Source organism: Corythoichthys intestinalis, chromosome 10 (assembly GCF_030265065.1).
Source record: "Corythoichthys intestinalis isolate RoL2023-P3 chromosome 10, ASM3026506v1, whole genome shotgun sequence".
In the NCBI taxonomy this organism is placed as follows: Eukaryota; Metazoa; Chordata; class Actinopteri; order Syngnathiformes; family Syngnathidae; genus Corythoichthys; species Corythoichthys intestinalis.
The window spans coordinates 8,241,629-8,263,248 of NC_080404.1; the positions used below are offsets into that span (position 1 = coordinate 8,241,629).

General features: G+C 39.4%; 1 protein-coding gene across 2 annotated transcripts in view; it reads left to right on the forward strand.

The window, feature by feature from the left end:
• The window catches only part of adam8a (ADAM metallopeptidase domain 8a), a 41,316-nt gene that overhangs the window by 10,829 nt on the left and 8,867 nt on the right, over nucleotides 1–21,620 (forward strand). The window contains exons 11-25 of one of the 2 annotated variants that reach the window (XR_009064589.1): nucleotides 3,349–3,491; nucleotides 3,572–3,749; nucleotides 3,830–3,919; nucleotides 4,036–4,231; nucleotides 5,954–6,035; nucleotides 6,124–6,301; nucleotides 11,871–11,957; nucleotides 12,028–12,112; nucleotides 13,852–13,960; nucleotides 14,046–14,244; nucleotides 14,563–14,610; nucleotides 14,722–14,778; nucleotides 18,177–18,227; nucleotides 18,298–18,378; nucleotides 21,425–21,505. Coding sequence is in view for 1 of the 2 variants with exons in the window: in XM_057848076.1 (XP_057704059.1) it covers nucleotides 3,349–3,491; nucleotides 3,572–3,749; nucleotides 3,830–3,919; nucleotides 4,036–4,231; nucleotides 5,954–6,035; nucleotides 6,124–6,301; nucleotides 11,871–11,957; nucleotides 12,028–12,112; nucleotides 13,852–13,960; nucleotides 14,046–14,244; nucleotides 14,563–14,610; nucleotides 14,722–14,778; nucleotides 18,177–18,227; nucleotides 18,298–18,378 (1,584 nt within the window). In the remaining variant the exon portion in view is untranslated. The remainder of the gene's footprint in view (nucleotides 1–3,348; nucleotides 3,492–3,571; nucleotides 3,750–3,829; nucleotides 3,920–4,035; nucleotides 4,232–5,953; nucleotides 6,036–6,123; nucleotides 6,302–11,870; nucleotides 11,958–12,027; nucleotides 12,113–13,851; nucleotides 13,961–14,045; nucleotides 14,245–14,562; nucleotides 14,611–14,721; nucleotides 14,779–18,176; nucleotides 18,228–18,297; nucleotides 18,379–21,424; nucleotides 21,506–21,620) is intronic. The other variant, XM_057848076.1, reaches the window with a different exon arrangement.

A 21,620-nucleotide genomic window follows, 5' to 3' on the forward strand; every position in this document is an offset into this window, starting at 1 on the left:
CATCGGAGCGTTATGAGAGGTTGGAAAGGCGAAGAGTGCACGCTGAAACTTCAGTTTGCTCTGCTCTTACAAACACGATCCCAAGTGTTGTTGTGAAAAGTCAATAAAATATGAATACCAAAACATGACTTGAACAACTTCTTGACAAACTGTAACTGCTTGTTGTTTACTTCAGGTCTTTATAATAAACAGGTGTAATAATTACAAAGTCAGGTGACTTAATGTTGTTATTCTATTTGGAATATGCATTGACAATTTTTGGACAGTGTTGTAGACAAGAACTGGGACTGATAAGTTGCAATAGATTTATTACAAGTAATGCAATTCCTCCACTACGATATTTGAATAGACAGTTTAAAATCTTTAAATTAGTGCAAACAAGGCCCACCCACTGACGGTGACAGCAAATATTATATAATTATAAGTAATACACAAATACAAGATCACAATAAACGTGTCTTTGTCAAAGTGGTTTAAAAAAAAAAAAAATTTAAAATACGTCACTGGCCATAGTTAAATAGCCAGGCAGAATAAATATGTGCATTAAAGTTCTTGCATTTTCACAAGTTAAAAGCCCGCAGTTCATCGACGAGAAGGGCAGACCCAGATGGCGTCTGCTGCAGGGGCTTGTTTGAGTCCGACACAGGACAAATGGAACCACTCCATTGAACAAATTTTCTTTGTCAAATGATCCAAGAAGAGAGATGGTGACCAATCGGGATGTGTTGTCAGCAGGTTTACCTAGGAACACAACAGGTAGGTGAGTCGTAGTAGGCGAGCATTGCTACCGAGGCAGATTTACACAACGGTGTAAAAAAACAAAAACGTATTGAAACCAAAAGTGGATAAAGCGTTCAACTTACAAGAGTAGAGATGACAGGAACACACTCTCATTCCAGCAGAAATATGATCATAAATGCTTTTCCGACGAACCGCTGCAATCCAGCCATCCGTCGTACCTTCGTGATCTGATATTTGGTCCTCCATGCAGGAAAACGGTGAAAAGTGAGTCCATTTTTCCTAACCCCTTTTTTTGTCGTAGGAGACGCTGTTGCACCCGGTAACGCAACAATATGCACCCATATTTTCTTTCTAAAACACCGAAAGAGTTAGCTTAGCACTACCACACGTTACAATCCGCATTGACTCTGCCGACCCGGAAGTGAATCATATTGCCAGCATGGAGGCGCGTCCAAACAATGACGTAGTACGTCCCATTCCCTATTGTACCCTTCCTGTAAAAATGGGGAAATTGTCATCCTCTCCTCTCAGTCTCCTCTCCTGTAGCACCAAATATTTATCTTATGACAAAGCACAATACCTGTTGGGTTCATGTTTTAATTCAGTGCTCATTGTTCAGGAAACACATCTTCAATTATATTGACTAATTGATTGTGATTGACTCAAACTAGATTTATTTGAAAAAAAAAAAAAATATTGGCACTTTATTTGAAGTCAAGACTGTTGTTGTCTTTGTTTTGTTCATTATAATAATGTTCACATACCTGTCAAGTTGTACGGTTTCGGCGTAATTTGTACACGTGAGCACTGATTTTTAAATGTGTACGCCGTACGTTCAAAATCTGTACGTTTTTTTTCTCGGTTCGGATTTTGTCACCGTTTCGGCAACGAGACAATGTGTGTTACTATGGATTACTACGTTGGTTGAATGACGGGAGAAAAGTCAGAGACACGAAGAGAGAAGAGTGTTTGGTGTGACGCTGTAGCAAACACGATGCTAGGCTAGATGTCTCCAATATTTCCTGACTGTAGGCGACAGCCTAGATATCACGTGTTTATAGAACTAAATACGAAATGACAGACTCGCCGGCGTTAGTAAACAGATGCCATCGTAAAGCAATAACTTCCTAGAGAGGCTCTGTTGTCGTGAACCTTCCTAGCGAACCTAAGTGACTTTTTATCTAAAATACTCCTAAATCGGCAAAATCTTGACTTGAATCTCATCTTTAAATGATGAAACTGTTTTAAAACTGTCACCTGTTGAAAGTAGACAGAAGGAAACAAATGCAAAAACGGGACCAAATTTAACAACTTTAACAGTTGATTCACAACATTAAATTACTTCCAAACATAGCAAAGGTTACTATGGTTTTTTTGTTTTTGTTTTTTTAAAAATGAAAAACATGAAAGGTAACACCAGCTACTTTTCCAAGTAACTAATTTCTCTTACATTCAGGTAACTAACTCAATTACTTTTTGGGAGAAGTAATTTGTAACTAATTAATTACTTTTTAAAAGTAAGACAAACAACAGTGGTCATAAAGATGAAGTCTGCAGAATGAAAAGTGATGAAAGCAGAGATTTTATTCTGCCAATTTGTTGCCGAACACAATTTGCCCGCAACTATTGCTGATCACTTCTCAGAATTAGCAAAAGAAATTTTCCCTGACTCAAAGATTGCTTCGGAAAGTAAATTTTATGAATTGACCTTTTTCATCTATAATTGGACACACTACCTTCAAGTCAAACTGAATTGCGAGCTGAAGTGCCATGAAGTGCAGCCATCAAGACATGATACAAATTGTCAAAAGGGCTACATACAATTATAACAAAAGTCACTGTTAAATTTTAGTAATCATGATGTAGCTGAAGATATTGTTCTTTGATTGCACCAGGTTATATATAACAATATTACCAATACATTCATATTATTTTAAAAATTGAGTTTTATTTTTGTTTCATATTGCACGCTATATACAACATTGTAAGATCTGTCACGTATTTGTAAGGGCATACGTCACTATTAGTAAGATTTCCAACGGCCTCGGGTTGACAGGTATGTGTTTATGTCATTGTGAAAAATCTGGTTAGGTCAAAGGCAAATCTATGTTGAATCCTCCACTAGTTTTTTTTTTAAACCTCCAGGTGTTCAAAAACTCAGGTGAAAATAAATTTTAAAAATTATATATTTATTATTGGTTATCGATATCGGTATCGGATTTGAGGAGCAGAAAGTTATCGATATCGGTTTCAAAAAATGGATATCATGCACCCCTAATACACATGAAAGTATAAAACAATACAGATTTATTGTGCCTGGTCAATAATCTGTTTGGTTTTATTAATGTCCAGTCCCCAACAAAAAGTGTATATGCAGGTTATGATGTTATATTGTCTCTACCAATGTTGAGACCAAACCTATGCCCTTGCAAAAGAACCATGCAGTTTCACTCTTGATGGGCTAAAAAAAATCACATCTACTCAAGGCCTTATTTACAATAATCTGTAAAATATTTGACAATCATGTAATTTTTTTGGATAAAAATGTTCTTAATGCTGAGTGTGTGTTGGGCTTGATGGGTTCCAATTTGTTTCCGTTGCACACAGGACCATAACATTAATGCTATAGGAGTGGCCTCTACTATCGCCCACGAGATGGGTCACAACTTGGGCTTGTCTCATGATACAGAAAACTGTATCTGTGGCTCTTTGAAAACGAAAAAAGGCTGCATTATGGCAGAGAGTGTTGGGTAAGATCATTTACGCCTGAATTGACTTCTGTACTCTCAAACACAAAGCAATTGTCAGGATACCTCAAATGCCCTTCTAGTGCCGTGTATCCAGAGATGTTCAGCAGCTGCAGCTTGCAGCAGCTCTACAGGTTCTTGGACGAGATCAACCCAGCCTGTCTTTTGGATACCCCCTCTGCTGATCGCATCTACGGTGGTCCGGTGTGCGGCAATGCCTTCTTGGAGCTTGGAGAGGAGTGTGACTGTGGAACCGTAGAGGTATCCAGGTCTTAAATAAACATTTACACAATAAATCTCAACAAGTAAAGTGGGATTGTTTTATTCTTCTCTCTTCCAAGGAATGCAAAAATCCCTGCTGCAACGCTCAAAACTGCAAACTTAACACAGGAGCCCAATGTGCTGAGGGGGAATGTTGCCACAACTGTCAAGTATGTGATATACCTTCTTCACGTTATGCGCAATGCGCTACCATGTCGTAACTGTGACAATGAGCAGGCTGGCTTGTGTGTGATTAATTACATTTGTGGTCCATCACCATTTGCAGTTGAAAGCGTCAGGCAGCGTCTGTCGGCCAAAGACAGGAAACTGCGACTTGGCAGAGCACTGCAGTGGACTGTCCGCCTCCTGTCCTCCCGACGCCTACGCTCAGAACGGCCTGTCGTGCAATCGTGGGAAAGGATACTGCTACAACGGACAGTGTCCATCGCGACAGCAACATTGCAAGAGACTTTGGGGACCTGGTAAAACACAAAACATTTTTTTGTCTAGACCACATAGGTTCTGCCGTAACATTGGCGTCGTGTTATGAGTTGACTTTGCTCTGCTATGTAAATAAAATTTTATTAACATCCAGCGGTGCAGAAGGTGGGTTGCTGAGGTTGCTGCAGTACACCCTGGTGTTGGGGAGAAAAAAGTTTTTGGGTAGATTCTTTTGTTTGTTTATTACAAATAAGTCAATAAATAAAACATAGAATTTGGAAGTTAAAAAGTTGGAAAAGTTTTTTTTTTTTTTTTTTAATAACATGGTCCGCCACCTGACACCTTGCTTGATACCAGGTCATGTTGAATAAGGCGCTATTGGAAGGGAAAAGTTAACTGTTGACAAAGGAGGTGTTAATATGGCGCAAAAACCATAGCGAAACAACAACATTTCTAAAATTCATTTAATGGTCGAAAATAAAGATGATTATGATAGTTTATAGTCGGAATTGGCGCGACCAGTCATTTAAATTAACGTATGACTGCCTACTCATAATTAAACGTTTCGTATTTTATTAGTCAATTAAGTGCAGCATCATGCATCCTGAGCCCCTTTCAGGTATATGCTGAACCCCTGTTAAATCCCAGGATTTTAACGGGTAGCCCTTACGTCTGAAAGCAATTTCCCAGGTCGACTGACACGGAGAGGACAAGGACATTAACAGCGTCCTAGTATAATGTCTGGGACTTCATCATGACGTGGCATGCATGAAAACAGCAGTTAATTCCCCAGTTACAACGCGAAGACTGATAACTTAAATATCATGCCGGGCCGATTGTCATTTCCTCTTTCTTCGCAGTAAGAGGAAAAGCTGTAAACATCGCAATTATCAACATGGCAAATTGAAAAGATAGCAAAATTCAACTCGAAACATAACAAAATTAATTTGCTACTCAATCTTAGAACCGAGGAAGAGACAGCCCATTGTCCATCTTTGGAAATGTGTGGTTTATTTAGATGCAGATGCCGACCAAAAATGACATAATGTCCGAGTGATAAAACCCATCCCTTGCCCTCCACGAACAGAGAGTCGCGGAAGAAAACACTGGTAATACCCGGTTCATCTCCCAATGTCTGAAAGCCATGACACAAGGAAGTCCCGCATCACATCACACGGGAATTTAGCCTGTTATAAGTCTGTCTCTTTGCAAACCGGCTGAGAAGCCAGGGAGAGAAATACCCATCTCTAGTTTATAGTAGTGGCCAGCGAGGAAAAGTTAGCTGCAGATTTAGACCATGGAGAACTTCAAATTGCTTGCCTTGTAGCCATATTATTGTTTGTTGTTGTTTTTGTTGAGCTGCCGCCATGCAGAGCACCGTTAGATATTACTGTGCAATTTATTTGAGTGTTGCGAAATGTGGGTGTTAAACCAAGGCTTTGGACCTTTTAGTTTTCAAAGGTTTGTGTCTCATCGCGCCGTCTAGCTGTTGTGATTAACATTATAATTCACAGGCGCTTTATTTCCAAGACAAAAACTCCAACACACACTGTAGGGGAAATAGAACACTGTCTTTGTAGTAGCCTAGTAGTAGTACGTAAACTATCCAGCATGTGTGTGTACTGCCACTGTGCACGCCTTGTATGGAAAAAAAGGGCGAGCATGACAAATAAAAAAAAAAAACGACCATTTTCTGATGGGAAAAACCCCAAAAAATCTTCAGCACCCCTGCTAACATCAGTCAAATTTTGTCTGGTTTATAGATGCTGAAGTCGCTGCAGATGCTTGTTTCTTCCAGTATGGAGGTTGCCGAAAGACACTGTTTATGCACAGATGTTTTGGCCAGTACGTTTTGAAACCCTTACATTTTAATTATCAGTGTTTTATTGCATTTTTTTGTGAATAATTTCTTCATTGTGTTGTTTGGTTGCAGGGAGCAATCATGCGGGACACTTTTCTGCTCGGGAGGGTGGGAGTTCCCAGTAACATCCAGGAAGTCTTTTTACAAAGTAGGAAGCGAGGAATGTAACGAAGCGACCATGAACCCTGAAGACAACTACCCTGCAGACCTGGGCATGGTGCAGACTGGAACCAAGTGTGGCAACAACATGGTACATTTAATCGTCGCTTTAATTGTCAAACTGTCAATCTTTGTCGTGGATCACATCGTAGTTTCCCCCAAAGGGCCATTATGTCTGCCGATAGTCGACAACTAAGAAATTAGCAAATGCAGTGGGACCTCGACATATGAAGTTAATTCGTTCCAGGACCTTGTTTGTAAGTCGAAATGGTCGTATGTCGAGTAGGATTTTCCCATAAGAATACATAATAGTTAATTTGTTCCACAGCCCGAAAACTTACACTAAATCCTTAATAAACATAGCTGGTACAATTACAAATGGCAAAACAGATAAATTATAAATAAAAATCGGAATAATAATACAGGGTGTTCCAAAATGGTTGACCCCATTCTAAATGCCCATATCTCGGAAACTACATGATGGATCTTAATGAAATTAAATACACTTTATGTTGAAGGTCATAAGTTTAATTGGTTAAATTTCCCAAAAAATTACAAATATTTGTTGGCTCTATGACAGATTTTCATAAATGTTCAATATGAGCGCCGCCTGTGACTCTGCACACGTCGAGTTGGTATTCGAGCTCATGCCAAACTCGCTGTAGCATGTCTTCGGTAACAGTTTCCAGTGCAGCTGTAATTCTCCGTTTTGTTGCTTAGTTGGTGCCTTCTTTGCAAAATTGGTGAAGAAGGCACGCCAAGGGCGTAGGTTTGCATAGGGACGGTAAGGACATAACACTACCAAAATTTCAGGATGCTCAAATTGTCCCCACCAACCTTTAAGCAACCATATTTGCATTATATAATGACTTTAGTTATATAGGTAATTTAGAATGTCTTCCCAAATGTAGTAAGGATAGAATTGACCCTACCATTATTAAGTGATTTGCATTATGTTCAGACTTACATTTACATCTTTTGTCTTGCTGAATGTGCCAGTCCATTTTTTTCCCCTCAAACGCACGTTTGATTGGCTGATGACTTGACCCCCCAATCCCCCAACACACGCACTCACATCCCTCACAAAAATGCAACATGTCGACAGCATGCCACCTCCTCCGCCCCCTTCGAATTTTTTTCGACTACTTGCAGTAGCAGCCACTGTAAGTAATGTAAAAAGAAATCAATGTTGTGGAGATGGGGAACACACAACTAATTTTGCTACTAATAGTCCGACCATAGAGTTAACATTAAACTGTGTGAATTTGCTAACCTGCAAATACAAGTAGGAAGCTGTTAACATTTATTAGACTTTCTAAACTTTTTTTTTGTTGATACCTGACTACGAATTTTTTTCAGTTATATTTAATTTATTTAGACACACAGTGTTGAGTGATCTTAAAACAATTTTTTATTTTCTGCATTCCTGGATTGCTAAGAGATGATTAACACGTGTACAGTGGGGCAAATAAGTATTTAGTCAACCACTAATTGTGCAAGTTCTCCCACTTGAAAATATTAGAGAGGCCTGTAATTGTCAACATGGGTAAACCTCAACCATGAGAGACAGAATGTGGAAAAAAAAAAAGAAAATCACATTGTTTGATTTTTAAGGAATTTATTTCCAAAGTAGAGTGGAAAATAAGTATTTGGTCAATACCAAAACTTCATCTCAATACTTTGTTATGTACCCTTTGTTGGCAATAACGGAGGCCAAACGTTTTCTGTAACTCTTCACAAGCTTTTCACACACTGTTGCTGGTATTTTGGCCCATTCCTCCATGCAGATCTCCTCTAGAGCAGTGATGTTTTGGGGCTGTTGTTGGGCAACACGGACTTTCAACTCCCTCCACAGATTTTCTATGGGGTTGAGATCTGGAGACTGTCTAGGCCACTCCAGGACCTTGAAATGCTTCTTACGAAGCCACTCCTTTGTTGCCCTGGCTGTGTGTTTGGGATCATTGTCATGCTGAAAGGCCCAGCCACGTCTCATCTTCAATGCCCTTGCTGATGGAAGGAGAGTTTTACTCAAAATCTCTCGATACATGGCCCCATTCATTCTTTCCTTTACACAGATTAGTCGTCCTGGTTCCTTTGCAGAAAAACAGCCCCAAAGCATGATGTTTCCACCCCCATGCGTCACAGTGGGTATGGTGTGGTGGGTGGGTAAGTATTCTTTCGCCTTCAAACACGTGAACCTGTGTTTCTACCAAAAAGTTCTATTATGGTTTCATCTAACCATAACACATTCTCCCTATCCTCTTCTGGATCATGGGGATGGCGTGGCTCAGTGATGGAGTAGTTGTCCCCCAACCCAGAGGTTGTGGGTTCGATTCTCCACCCTTATGAACTCGCCTAAGTATCCTTGAGCAAGATACTGAACCCCGCATTGCTCCTGGTGCTGTGCCACCAGTAGGTAGATGGCAATGTAGTGTAAAGCGCTTTGAGTACCTTGAGAGGTAGAAAAGCGCTATACAAGTATAACACCATTACCAACACCATCATCCAAATGCTCTCTAGCGAACCGCAGACGGGCTTTGATGTGTACTTTCTTCAGCAGGGGGACACGTCTTGCAGTGCAGGATTTGAGTCCCTGTCAGCGCATTGTGTTACTGATAGTAACCTTTGTTACTTTGGTTCCAGCTCTCTGTAGGTCATTCACTAGGTCCCCCCGTGTGGTTCTGGGATTTTTGCTCACTGTTCTTGTTAGCATTTTGACGCCACAGGGTGAGATCTTGCATGGAGCCCCAGATCGAGGGAGATTATCAGTGGTCTTGTATGTCTTCCATTTTCTAATAATTGCTCCCACAGTTGATTTCTTTACAACAAGCATTTTACCTATTGCAGATTCAGTCTTCTCAGCCTGGTGCAGGTCTACAATTTTGTCTCTGGTGTCATTCGACAGCTCTTTGGCCTTGGCCATAGTGAAGTTTGGAGTGTGACTGACTGAGGTTGTTGACAGGTGTCTTTTATACCGATAATGAGTTAAAACAGGTGCCATTAATACAGGTAACGAGTGGAGCGTCGTTAGACCTTGTGAAAAGAAGTTAGACCTCTTTGACAGCCAGAAATCTTGCTTGGTTGTAGATGACCAAATACTTATTTTCCACTGTAATTTGGAAATAAATTCTTTAAAAATCAAATAATGTGATTTTCTGGGGGGTTTTCCACATTCTGTCTCTCATGGTTGAGGTTTACCCATGTTGACAATTACAGCCCTCGCTAATCTTTTCAAGTAGGAGAACTTGCACAATTGGTGGTTGACTAAATACTTATTTGCCCCGTTGAATGTTAATATAATTTATGTTCAAATATTGCAATTTAAATTTGCTAATAAAATCCAGACATTCATTCTGGAAATTTTCAAAATGTTTTAGTAGTTTTTCAAAACAAAGGTCTGAATCAAATGGTTTATCACCTGAACCAATACACATTAAAGTATAAGTCCATACAGATTTATTTTTCATTGATAATTCAGCCTATCAATTAATTAGGTTCATATTCATGAAAAATGTAGCCCTGACCCCCGTTCACCCAATCTGTTTGGTCTTATTAATGTCCCGTCCCCAGCAAAAAGTGGACATGTAGGTTATGCTGTTATATCGTCCCTACCAACGTTGAGACCAAACCTACGCCCTTGAGGCTGCACTGTCTTCGGTGACTGAGTACGAGCATACTCTAACACTCAAAATGCTTTTTCTTTTGAAGGGAACGGCATTTCTTAACCTGAAAAGATAGAAATGCCAAACGTTACACACAAAAACATGAAACGAGTCAACACAAGCTGTGAAAATTTGAGGTCATTCCAACGAAAATTGTCAAAATTATTGGCCCACGAAACGGGGTCAAACATTTGGAATACCCTGTATAGTAATAATAATTCCTGTAATAATGTAACGATTCGGGTTCGAATTGGGCAGATGTGTTTTGCGTGCTGTACCTGAAGGCACTGCGTGGCTGACGTGACAGTGAGATAGGTGCGGTAGAGATTTTAATTTCTCTTTTAATTTCCTGTTGTTGTTGGCATCAACTGCGGTGGACAGTAGGCATGTTGTGTTGCACAAGTTGTGAAATAAATGATTAAACACCTGACGAACCTGGCAATTTCTTTGGCGATGTTACCAGTAAAATATTTGTCACTTTAACTTATAAAGACTAACGAATAGAGGTCCGAGGAGGACCGTCGAGATTGTAGACAGTCTACAGCCGTATTGTCCAGCCAGTTCATCGACATGCACACCATGGTCATAGTTTTCTGTCATTTCCAACTTCATTTCATTGTTAAGCGTCACCTTTTTCCTTTTTTCACCACCTTCACTAACCTTCTTGGAACCCATGTTGATTTCTCTCACAAGAGAAAAACAAAGAAACTGCAGCGCTGTCGTAAATTGTCATATTTTGTGCATGTCGTTGGACGTAGAAACACATGTCAAGTCAAATTTTACGTCAGATCTCGGAAAGATTGTGTGTCGAAGTGATCGTATGTCGAGGTACCACTATACATTGTAAACTATTTTGATAGTCAATGAATCGTTGAGAGACACATTATGACTTTATTACACATCAGAACGATTTTCTAACTTTGGAACTCAGATGTCCCGATGCGCATGAACAGAGCATATCACCTGAAGGTGCTTTGCACAAGTGTCAACTCACATGCCTATCACAGCCAAAGTTACGTGCATAAATTACCACATTAAGGAGCCATGTACAGATTGTGTATATGGAGTGAGTAGAGTAATATGAAATATTAAATTGGCACATTTCCATAATTTTCGGACTATAAACCGCTACTTTTTCCCCCTCATTTTAAATCCTGCGGCTTATAATCCAGTGCGGTTTATATGTTGATTTATTTGGGTTAATGGGTAACACTTTATTTGACAGCGGCGTCATAAGAGCGGCATAATTATGGCATGACACTATAATGGGCATTAATGAATGCTTATGACAGATGTCATTAAGTGTCATCGGGCAAATTATATAACTAACCTCATTTATGTCCAGCTCGGATCTTTTACATCCATTCAAAAGTGTGATAATTTGCCGGATGACACAAAATGACATCTGTTAAAATCATTCATTAATGGTCTTGTCATAATTATGATGGTTATATCACAGTCTTATGGCACCACTGTCAAATAAAGCGTTACCAAATACCATAACTAGCAATTAATCACACAACTCTAAAAGTAACTGAAGAAATGATTAGCACAGAACATTAATTTTTATTGTTATTTACATCTGTAGCGCTGTAATGCATGCTAGGAGGCATGTTGGATGACAACAGTTGTGGCAGCAGAGGTTGAATGTTTCCCCCAAGGGAGCAGTGATGGCCAAATGAAGCTTCTTGAAGCATTAAAGCTTTGCAGCCAATTGGTTTATAGCGCCATGGTGGTTCTTTTGGTCTTATGACAGTCCTATGATGCTGCTGTCAAATAAACTGTTACTGGTCAATTTCTTTTGGTGTAAATATCCCGTAATACAGTGATGACATCTGCGGCTTGTATTCCAGTGCGGTTTAGCTATGAATAAATGTTTCCTTGTCAAATTTAGTGGGTGGCAGGTGAAATATGTTTGACAAATTGTTTGACACCTGTGCTGTAGACTGTAGTTACACTAAACTACATGAACTAAAATTGTATTGATCTGTCTTTCAGGTATGCTACAGCCACCGATGCCATGACATTAGAAATATAAGAGCATATGGAGCCACTGACTGCTCTGCAAAATGCAGCAACCATGGGGTGAGGAAATCTATCTCACACACGATCAAGATAAAAAGCATCTCAAACTGACTGAATCTGCCACAAACAGGTTTGTAACCATCAAAACAAGTGTCACTGTGATCCTGGTTGGGCTCCACCTTACTGTGATGTGCTGGAGTCTGAAGTAACTGAAGGTATTGTGTGGATGTATAAATTACTTTTTGTGCGGATGTATACTGCTGGCAAAAAGTTTTGGCACCCCTGCAACTCTGTCAGATGATGCTCAATTTCTCCCAGAAAATGATTGTAATTACAAATGCTTTGGTAGTAATATCTTCATTTATTTTGCTTGCAATGAATAAACACAAAAGAGAATGGAAAAAAAACATTATCATTTTACACAAAACTCCAAAAATGGACCGAAGAAAAGTACGGGCACCCTAAGCCTAACACTTAGTAGCACAACCTTTCGACAAAATAACTGCCAACAAACGCTTCCGGTATCCATCAATGAGTTTCTTACAATGCTCTGCTAGAATTTTAGACCATTCTTCTTTGGCCAACTGCTCCAGGTTTCTGACATTTGAAGGATGCCTTCTCCAAACTGCGGTGTTCTGTGGGATTCTGGTCTGGACTCATTGCTGGCAGCGTTAATAGTCTCCAGTGCTTTCTCTCAAACCATTTTCTAGTGCCATGACCTCTGAGGGAGACCCAGCTTTGTCACACTGGGCCCTACATTACGCTGCAAAATTTGTTGGTTGTCTTCAGAGTTCATCGTGCCTTGCACACGGTCAAGCAGTCCAGTGCCAGAGGCAGCAAAGCAACCCAAAACATCATGGAACCTCCGCCATGTTTGACTATGGGGACCATGTTCTTTTCTTTGAGGGCCATGTTTTTTTTCCTGTAAACTTTATGTTGATGCCTTTTCTCAAAAAGCTCTACTTTTGTCTCATCTGACCAGAGAACATTCTTCCAAAACGTTTTTGGCTTTCTCAGGTAAGTTTTGGCAAACTCCAGCCTGGTTTTTTATGTCCCTGGGTCAGAAGTGGGGTCTTCCTGGGTATCCTACCATAGAATCCCTTTTCATTCAGACGCCGACGGATAGTACGGGTTGACACCTGTTGTACCCTCGGACTGCAGGACAGCTTGAACTTGAGCATTCAGGCCTTTGGAGATGGACGTGTAGACTTGATATTGCCCATGCTTCCTCACAATTTTGCTTCTCAAGTCCTCAGACAGTTCTATGGTCTTTTCTTTTCTCCATGCTCAATGTGGTACACACAAGGACACAGGACAAAGGTTGAGTCAACTTTAATCCATTTTAACTGGCTGCAAGTGTGTTGTAGTTTTTTGTGGGAGAAATTGAGCATTAGCTGACAGAATTGCAGGGGTGCCAATACTTTTGGCCAGCAGTGTAGCTGTAGGATCCACTAAATTAAGGCTAAGTATGTGTGCAAACAGTTACATTTTGACCAAAAAATATAATAACCTTAGTTGAACAGGCTAGAGTTGAGTAAATAAGTCCTTCAGAAATTAATAATGGCTCTAGAGAGGAAAGAAAAAGGAGAGGACGTGTGCTTAACAAAGAGAGGAGGACAAAAACAAGTTGCGTCCACGAGTATAATGCATGAACTTGAACAATTACATAAACAGCAATTGAATTGCACTCAGTCAGTGTCCGTACAGTATCAAACACACTTGTAAGCGAGCTAGATGAGCATGTGCTTTACATGTGATTTTCCTCAGTTTGTTTTGAAACATTTATTTCTTGGAATGTTTTTCACATCGAGTCAGGCAGCTGTACTCAAATAAAGTAAGCTGCATTTCACGGAATTCCCTTTTTACAGATACAGTAATGATGTTACTTCCATTTACTGTCACTCCCCTCAAGCAATGAATAGCTAGTGATAATGTGATGCATGTGTGTTTACAGGCAGTGGACTGGGGCTTAGTGTGTCACTGGTTGTAAGCTTGCTCATATTCTTGGCCCTCTTCACTGGAGGATTCATGTGCTGCAGCCCGAAAATGCAACATGCAAAGAGGTTTGAAATTCAACTCTTGTAGCTGCAACACGCCCTTGTCTTTCCTTTTTGTTCATTACAGTTGCAATACGTATTTATTTCACAGATACCTCCAGTCTACCTCAGGACAGACAAATCCTTTATTTCAATCAGGCATTTCACGAGGCAGCCCTCATCTTCACGCCACAGCAATCAGCCAGCCAACATTTGTGGAGTCCTCGGCCACTCAAGTTTGTAAACCGCTGTCCGTCTCCATGGTGGTACCATCGAATGTGTCGTTGAAGCCCTGCAGAATAGCTCCTGAGGTTGGTCGGTTAGATTATGCAGCTTTTGCCTATTCAAAATATTTTACCCATCCCATTGATTCCAATTAGCAGCCAATACTGGTAGAAATGCAATGCAGCCATGTAGGAGGGTAGCTTGTGTTATCTGTACAAATTTGAGAGATTCCAGACACAAGCCTCCATAATTGTCCCAGTAGCATATCCCCTTAAGACCAAGAGTGTGTCTGGAATCTTCTTCTTTCCAAATTACTCATCCACGTCCTGACAAAGTCAATTCCTTGCAGTCAGTCTAAGGAAATACTCATCATGCTGTTCTTTCCACTTCTTTTTCTCCTACAGCCCCCCAGAAAGGAACCAACTGTGCCTCAGCCTTCAAAAATCCAACAGGTAACATGATCCAGTTGTTTGTATAGAACCAGGCATGAGACACTTTAATCATCTTCAGTGTTAATGCTTTTACTCAGGTCATATGTATGTATGTATGCTTTTGTTTTTTAGGGTTTAAGACCACTCTTGCAACCACCAGCAGTGCCAAGCAAGCCGGTCTACTCTGAGGTGACATTAAATTGGAATGGAATGTTATGTAAATAGATAGGGCTGCAACTAACGATTATTTTTATAATCAATTAATCGGGCGATTAATCAAATGATTAATTGGATAAATGTCACTTTTTGCTGTTGTAGGCATGTTGTAAGTAACAATGAAAACAAAATGGATGAGTATTTCCTTCAAAAATAATATGTTATTACGGCTTCCTGACTTAAAGCAGCACTAGGCATAGACTTCATAATGTATTGATGGGACACGGGGCGTGGGGACGATTCATAGGGTGCCTATCTCCGTCAAAGCTGACCGAGTGGAAACACAAAGAGCTTTTTCCGTTTCAAATTCTAGTTAATAAATGCTTCAATCCCTGAATTCTGTATAGATATGGATATAAAACAGTCTCGATACTTGGTTAAAAGCGACAAAAACGTGCAGGTAGCATTTATTTTACGTAAATATTGAGAACTATGAGGCTAGTCAGTAAGGAAATTAGCGGCCACCATATGTAAACAAAGAGCTTTTTTCGTTGAAAATTCTTGTGAATAAATGCTTAAATCCTTGAATTCTTTATAGATTTCTGACGTAAAACAGTTTCGATCCTTGGTTAAAAGCAAAATAACTTGCAGGTAGCATTTCTTTTACATAAATATTGCGAACTATGAGGCTAGTCAGTAAGGAAATTAGCGGCCGCTATATGTAAACAGAGGTTATGGAGGCTTGAATGTGTGACCCAGGAGCGCAGCAACGAGGAGCCAGAGATGACTAGGAGCCTGAGGGCGTGTTTATTAAAGAAAAATAAAAAAAGGAATTGACGAGAGGTGGTGGCACTGCAGATCCCTCGACAGAGTCAGGAGGCCGAGATGGCTTGGAGTTGCTGCGAAGAAAAAGTATATCAATAAGTCAAATGTTGGTAGATTGATTGGCCTGTACTTTACCATGTGAGGTTAGGTAAAGCTCTGGCATTGAATGACTTTTGCAGACCAGTCTCTTGTAGTGGCAGGCTGTTGATTGTGAAGTGGAGGCAGGTGTGGAGATTGATGACAGGTGTGCACAGCAGCATCAGTGAGGAGGTTGTGAAGGTGAGCCGTACACGGCACAAGGAGCTTTTTTCATTGAAAATTCTTGTGAATAAATGCTTAAATCCCTGAAATCTTTATAGATATGGACGTAAAACAGTCTTGATTCTTGCTTAAAAGCAAAAAAAAAAAAAAAAAAACGTGAAGTTAGGAGTTATTTTACGTAAATATTGCGAAGTATAATGCCAATGCTGTAGCGGCTAATTTCTTATGGATCAATGGCATGCACGCACTGTCCGTGCATGTCACACAAACATACATACGGGCAGTTTGCCCCGACTCACGGCCGTGTAAGCAATGTTGAAATATTGCTCATATAAAGCAGAGAGAAAACCGATCATTCTCAGGCTTATCCTCAACCCATTTTTATTCTTATATGACTGTTGTCAAGTCCGACCCTTCCCCAAAAGCCGTGTTCAATGCAAGCTAAGCACTAATAACGCACAGCCGTATCGCTACCGTAGCGTCTCTCTTGCTCTTTGATGACGTAATTGCTGCATGAATTCCGATTTGGGAGACATGACAGTACAGACCGCCGTGACATTCTGGAAAAATGTGGCCCTGATCGGATTTGAACCACATACTGTACAAAAGTGACCCAGATCAGATTTGAAATGGTCCAGTTCTATGCGACTTGTCATGTTCAGACCGTCAAGATAGTGCCTCACTCGAGTCGGAAAAAAAACGAAAAAATCAGATTCATTCATTAAGACCTGTAGAATGAACGTAGCCTAACTGTGACCGACTGCGAATAACTGAAGTGGACTGTAGGACAGCCCCCTACTTGAAGGCGTTGCACAGTGGTTTAGGATGTGACCCGTCAATACAATTATGAAGTCTATGCACTGGGTAACTTTTCAACCTTTAACATTTGTGGTAATATGACGACTGACAACTAATTGAATGACACCTCTTTCATATACTGAGGGGTTTTATATCCTTCTCACCGGCATTAATTAACTTTGAGGACCTGCCACACAAAAAAAATAAATATGCTGACTGCTTTAAGGCATATGCCACTTCCCCCTTTCCCCATTCATTATTAAGACGGAAATGTTGATGCGAACGCTTTTGCGCGAATTCTGCAAAGATGGCAGAACAACAAAAGAGACAAAAAGCTACACAGTTGCTAACCGCCGTATGCTATTGTTTAGCCACAACTGGTTTTATTACCTTATTATAATTCATCTTTCACACAGCCGCTGGAAACACAAATTTTGTTTAATCCATCTGCCGGAGATTGATTTTTCATTGACTGATTATTTTACGACACTGTCAGGGGGTGCGCTGCTCATCATGGCAAACACAGTCTTCCTTAAGGCAAAACACTACCGCTTTGTCGACCGGCGTTGTTAAAATCGACCAAAACTGAAAAGTTACCAAGTGTTGCTTTAACTGTAGTATACAACTGTACTGTTTTAAGTACATAAAACTAGTTTAAGTTTTTAATGAAGGTCCTGAATATAAAACATTAAAAAAAAAAAAATCTCAGTACACAAATAAGACAAAAGTCCTGTTATTCATATTAAAAAAAAAAAAAAAAAGTGCTGCTGATTGAGATTTTTTTATCTTGTGGGCAAAGCGCTGATATTAATTGTGTCAATTATCAATTAAGCTTCCAAATAAGGAGGAGGCAGACTGTAATGAATCAGTTTTCTTTATCAAACAGTTGTTCATAAATACATTCTAAATCCAATTTCAAAGCACACTCTCTTGTATGACAATTTACAGTTTGAATGGGAGCTTGTGTTGAAAGGAGACTCTTAAGCTGTTTTTTTGTGTGTGTGTGTGTGTTTTCTTTATAAAAAGAAATGAGACAACTTTACCATCCAACAATAAAACAAGTGCTAATATGCTTCTCCAAAACACAAGACAAACTGACACTTAAGACACTGATTAGCATAATCGCTAACTAGCTTAGCGCTCCATGCTAAGTAGTAATGTCTCATCAGCGAACAATAGAACTGGGTTCATTTACTCACCTGTGACGGAGGTACGCTGGATCTAACAACACAAAAGACAATCTAACTCTTGACACTTCGTAATATTATTATGCGCGCGCAGCCTCACATTACACACAAACAAGTTTTAATTGATTAGTTGTTGCAGCCTTATACATAGACATTTAAAAATGAATACTACTGATAAACTGCATCACAAGTTAAAGTTGATTTAAATGTTTTTAAACTTTTTAGCAATGGTTTTAATGTATGTTACTGTATAAACTGTTCCTGAACTATGAGTCAGGGTTGAACGGTCCAACCCTTTATCATTAAGGGGAGTGTCTGTATAATGTGATTAGTCACATGTTGATTTCTGATTACTTCCAGGCTCGGCCTCTTGCTCCGTCCAGACCTCTACCGCCGCTTACATCCAAACCAGTAAGTGCGCATTTAATCGCACATGTTCTTTTGTCTTGTTGTTCCGACGTCATCATCTGCGCTTTCACAGATAACAAAGCCAAAACCTGTCACACCTCCAGTGAAGCCAAAGCCTGTCGTCATCCCTTCACAGCTGCCTCACACTCAGCTGGTATGTATTGGCACCATAGCGGTGCTTCCCTAAATCCTTCGCTCATCTGGTCAGACTCTCATTGTTATTCTGAGGAATCCGTATTTGTGATTGTGGATTTTTGGCTGTCATCCCTACGTAGCAGTTTAATGAACAAGCAGCAGCTAAGTATTAGCTTGCCCAGACAATCCTCTCGTATGAGAGAGTATCAACGGGCAGTGTTGCTGTTACTTTTCGAGGGATTGACTTTGTCATCATTGGACTTTGCAGGAAAGACGAAGGTCACAGAATCTGATTTAATGAGACAGTGACATGACTCCATTTACTGAAAAAATACTTCAAATGTCTCTGGATTAGTTTATCATCACACTTTGAATTTTTTATCCATAATTTATTTCATATCTGGCCACCTGCCTTCCTACGAAGAACTTCAATGTTCTTCTCATGCTTTTTTCCCCTCAAGCTTCTTGGGTTAATTCAGTACTTCTCAATTATTTTCTGTTAACAAGAAGAAGACGTAAATGTTTTGCGCGCCCTCAACTCTCTGCCGCCACTGTAAATAGTATCATTTGTCTATAAAAATGATTATGATTATAATGTAAGTACCTCTGCATAACATTCTATCCTTTTTAATATTAAGAAATAAGCAATCTAGATCAACTTAAAATAAAGTATAACTTTATCAACACTGTCATCATTGGACTTTGCAGGAAAGACGAAGGTCACAGAATCTGATTTAATGAGACAGTGACATGACTCCATTTACTGAAAAAATACTTCAAATGTCTCTGGATTAGTTTATCATCACACTTTGAATTTTTTTACCATAATTATTTCATATCTGGCCACCTGCCTTCCTATGAAGAACTTCAATGTTCTTCTCATGCTTTTTTCCCCTCAAGCTTCTTTGGTTAATTCAGTACTTCTCAATTATTTTCTGTTAACAAGAAGAAGACGTAAATGTTTTGCGCGCCCTCAACTCTCTGCCGCCACTGTAAATAGTATCATATCATTTGTCTATAAAAATGATTATGATTATACTGTAAGTTCCTCTGCATAACATTCTATCCTTTTTAATAAGAAAAAAGCAATCTAGACCAACTTAAAATAAAGTATAACTTTATCAACATTGTCATCATTGGACTTTGCAGGAAAGACAAAGGTCACAGAATTGGATTTAGTGACATGACTCCATTTACTGAAAAAATACTTCAAATGTCTCTGGATTAGTTTATCATCACACTTTGAATTTTTTTAACATAATTTATTTCATATCTGGCCACCTGCCTTCCTATGAAGAACTTTAATGTTTTTCTCATGCTTTTCCCCCCTCAAGCTTCTTGGGTTAATTCAGTGCATCTCAATTATTTTTTGTTAACAAGAAGAAGACGTAAATATTTTTTGTGCGCCCTCAACTCTCTGCCGCCACTGTAAATAGTATCATTTGTCTATAAAAATGATTATGATTATACTGTAAGTACCTCTGCATAACATTCTATCCTTTTTAATATTAAGAAAAAAGCAATCTAGATCAACTTAAAATAAAGTATAACTTTATTAACATTGTTTTGTTTGTAACAGAAAAGACTTTTTGTCACATCCAAACTGTAAAAACAATGTACATTTTTTGACCATTTGATACTGAAAAATAAAATTTTGTAAAATCAATAAATTCAAATTGATGAGTGACATTAACTAATGAGGACAATACATGTAGTCCACGGGTTATGAACAGGTTCCGTTCCTACGCTGGCGACGTAACCCAAATTTCCGCAAAAGTCAGAATCAACTCTTTAAGTAACCCTAAATCTCAAAATAGCTATCCAAATAGTCCAAAAATATTGTCTTTAGTTAAATGATACACTGCCCACTGGTAGCAGTGTTGGGTCTGGGTGCACTGTAGCCTTGTATGACTGAGGAGCAGATTCAGACGTCCGAATTCGATAAAGGATAGCTGCGCCCTGGTTTGGCCCACATAACGCTGTAAGTTGTTTCAGTTAATATATGTTAGTGTATGCATTTCTAATTAAGTTTAGAACTACAATTTGTGGCGTTTTGTGTGAGCGATTTGCTATGAGAATTGTAAATATGTTAGAATTAGTAGCATTTAAGCTAGTGGACTTTTGTTTGGTAAATTAGGCTAATTGAATCTACTAAATTTACGTATTGATCAGACTTGATGGACGTTTGAACACCAATTGTTATGTGTCAAGTTTTTATTGTAACTATGCATGTCGTTTTTAACATAAGTGTACATATGTGTGTTATAGCTTTACAAATTGTCAAGGAAGGAAGTAAAACACTTCATAACGCACAATTGCCTTTATTGCTGTCTGTAAAGCTGAACAATGTCACGTTTCGTGAGGACAAAACACGTTATATTAATAAAATAAAAAATAAGATACTGTGAGGTACTATAAAGTACTGTTTGTGCGACTAAAAAAAAAAACAAAAAACGACTGGAGACAAAATGGTGGACGAGACTCCTGCGTTGTAAAGTCAAAATCGCGTAAGTTGAGTATGTCGTAACCCGGGGACTACCTGTATGGTATGCTAAACAATTTGACCGAAAAAACAAAAATTAATACAACAAAAACGGCAGTGTCATTGGACAAATGGGCAGTTTTCATTTTTGCTGCAGGCATTACCAGCTCCTTTGCTTTAGTGTGGATTTATTTTGCACTTCATGGTATGCCATCTTAAATGATGCTAACAGTGCTCGCTGGTTTACTGATATAACACTGACAAAGCGGGATGATTGTTGGCAATATTCGGCATGTTTTTGCTGAAAAAAAAAATGAAGCGGCTTATCAGTTTGAATGGAGTGTAATGTCTTTAAGTGATGCCTTAATTGATTTGGCTTCCTGCTGTCTGCTGCACAAAGTTTTAGACAGTTTTAGTCTTTTTCTCGTCTTGCACAGTATTAAAAGTCAAAGCCAAAAGCTAAATGCTTCATACGCTTCGTCATATTTACTCATATAAGCTCTTTGATTTAGGACACGATTAACAACACTGCATATAATAGGCTCCATATGAAAGAATATGTGAAAAAGCCCTTTCCTTTCAGTTCTTGACTGGTTCGCTGCGTCACTAGGAAGTGAAGTTACGTTGCAGAACGAATCATCCCAGCAATCTCGGTCAGGACAGAGTAAGTGACATAACTCAGTTTTGCCCCCTGCCTGCACATTGGCTGCTTTATTGGCCACACGTGGAAGTGAGTGACAGGCGCCCTGTTTCTGTTTCCGCTCCCTCCCCTGCCTGCG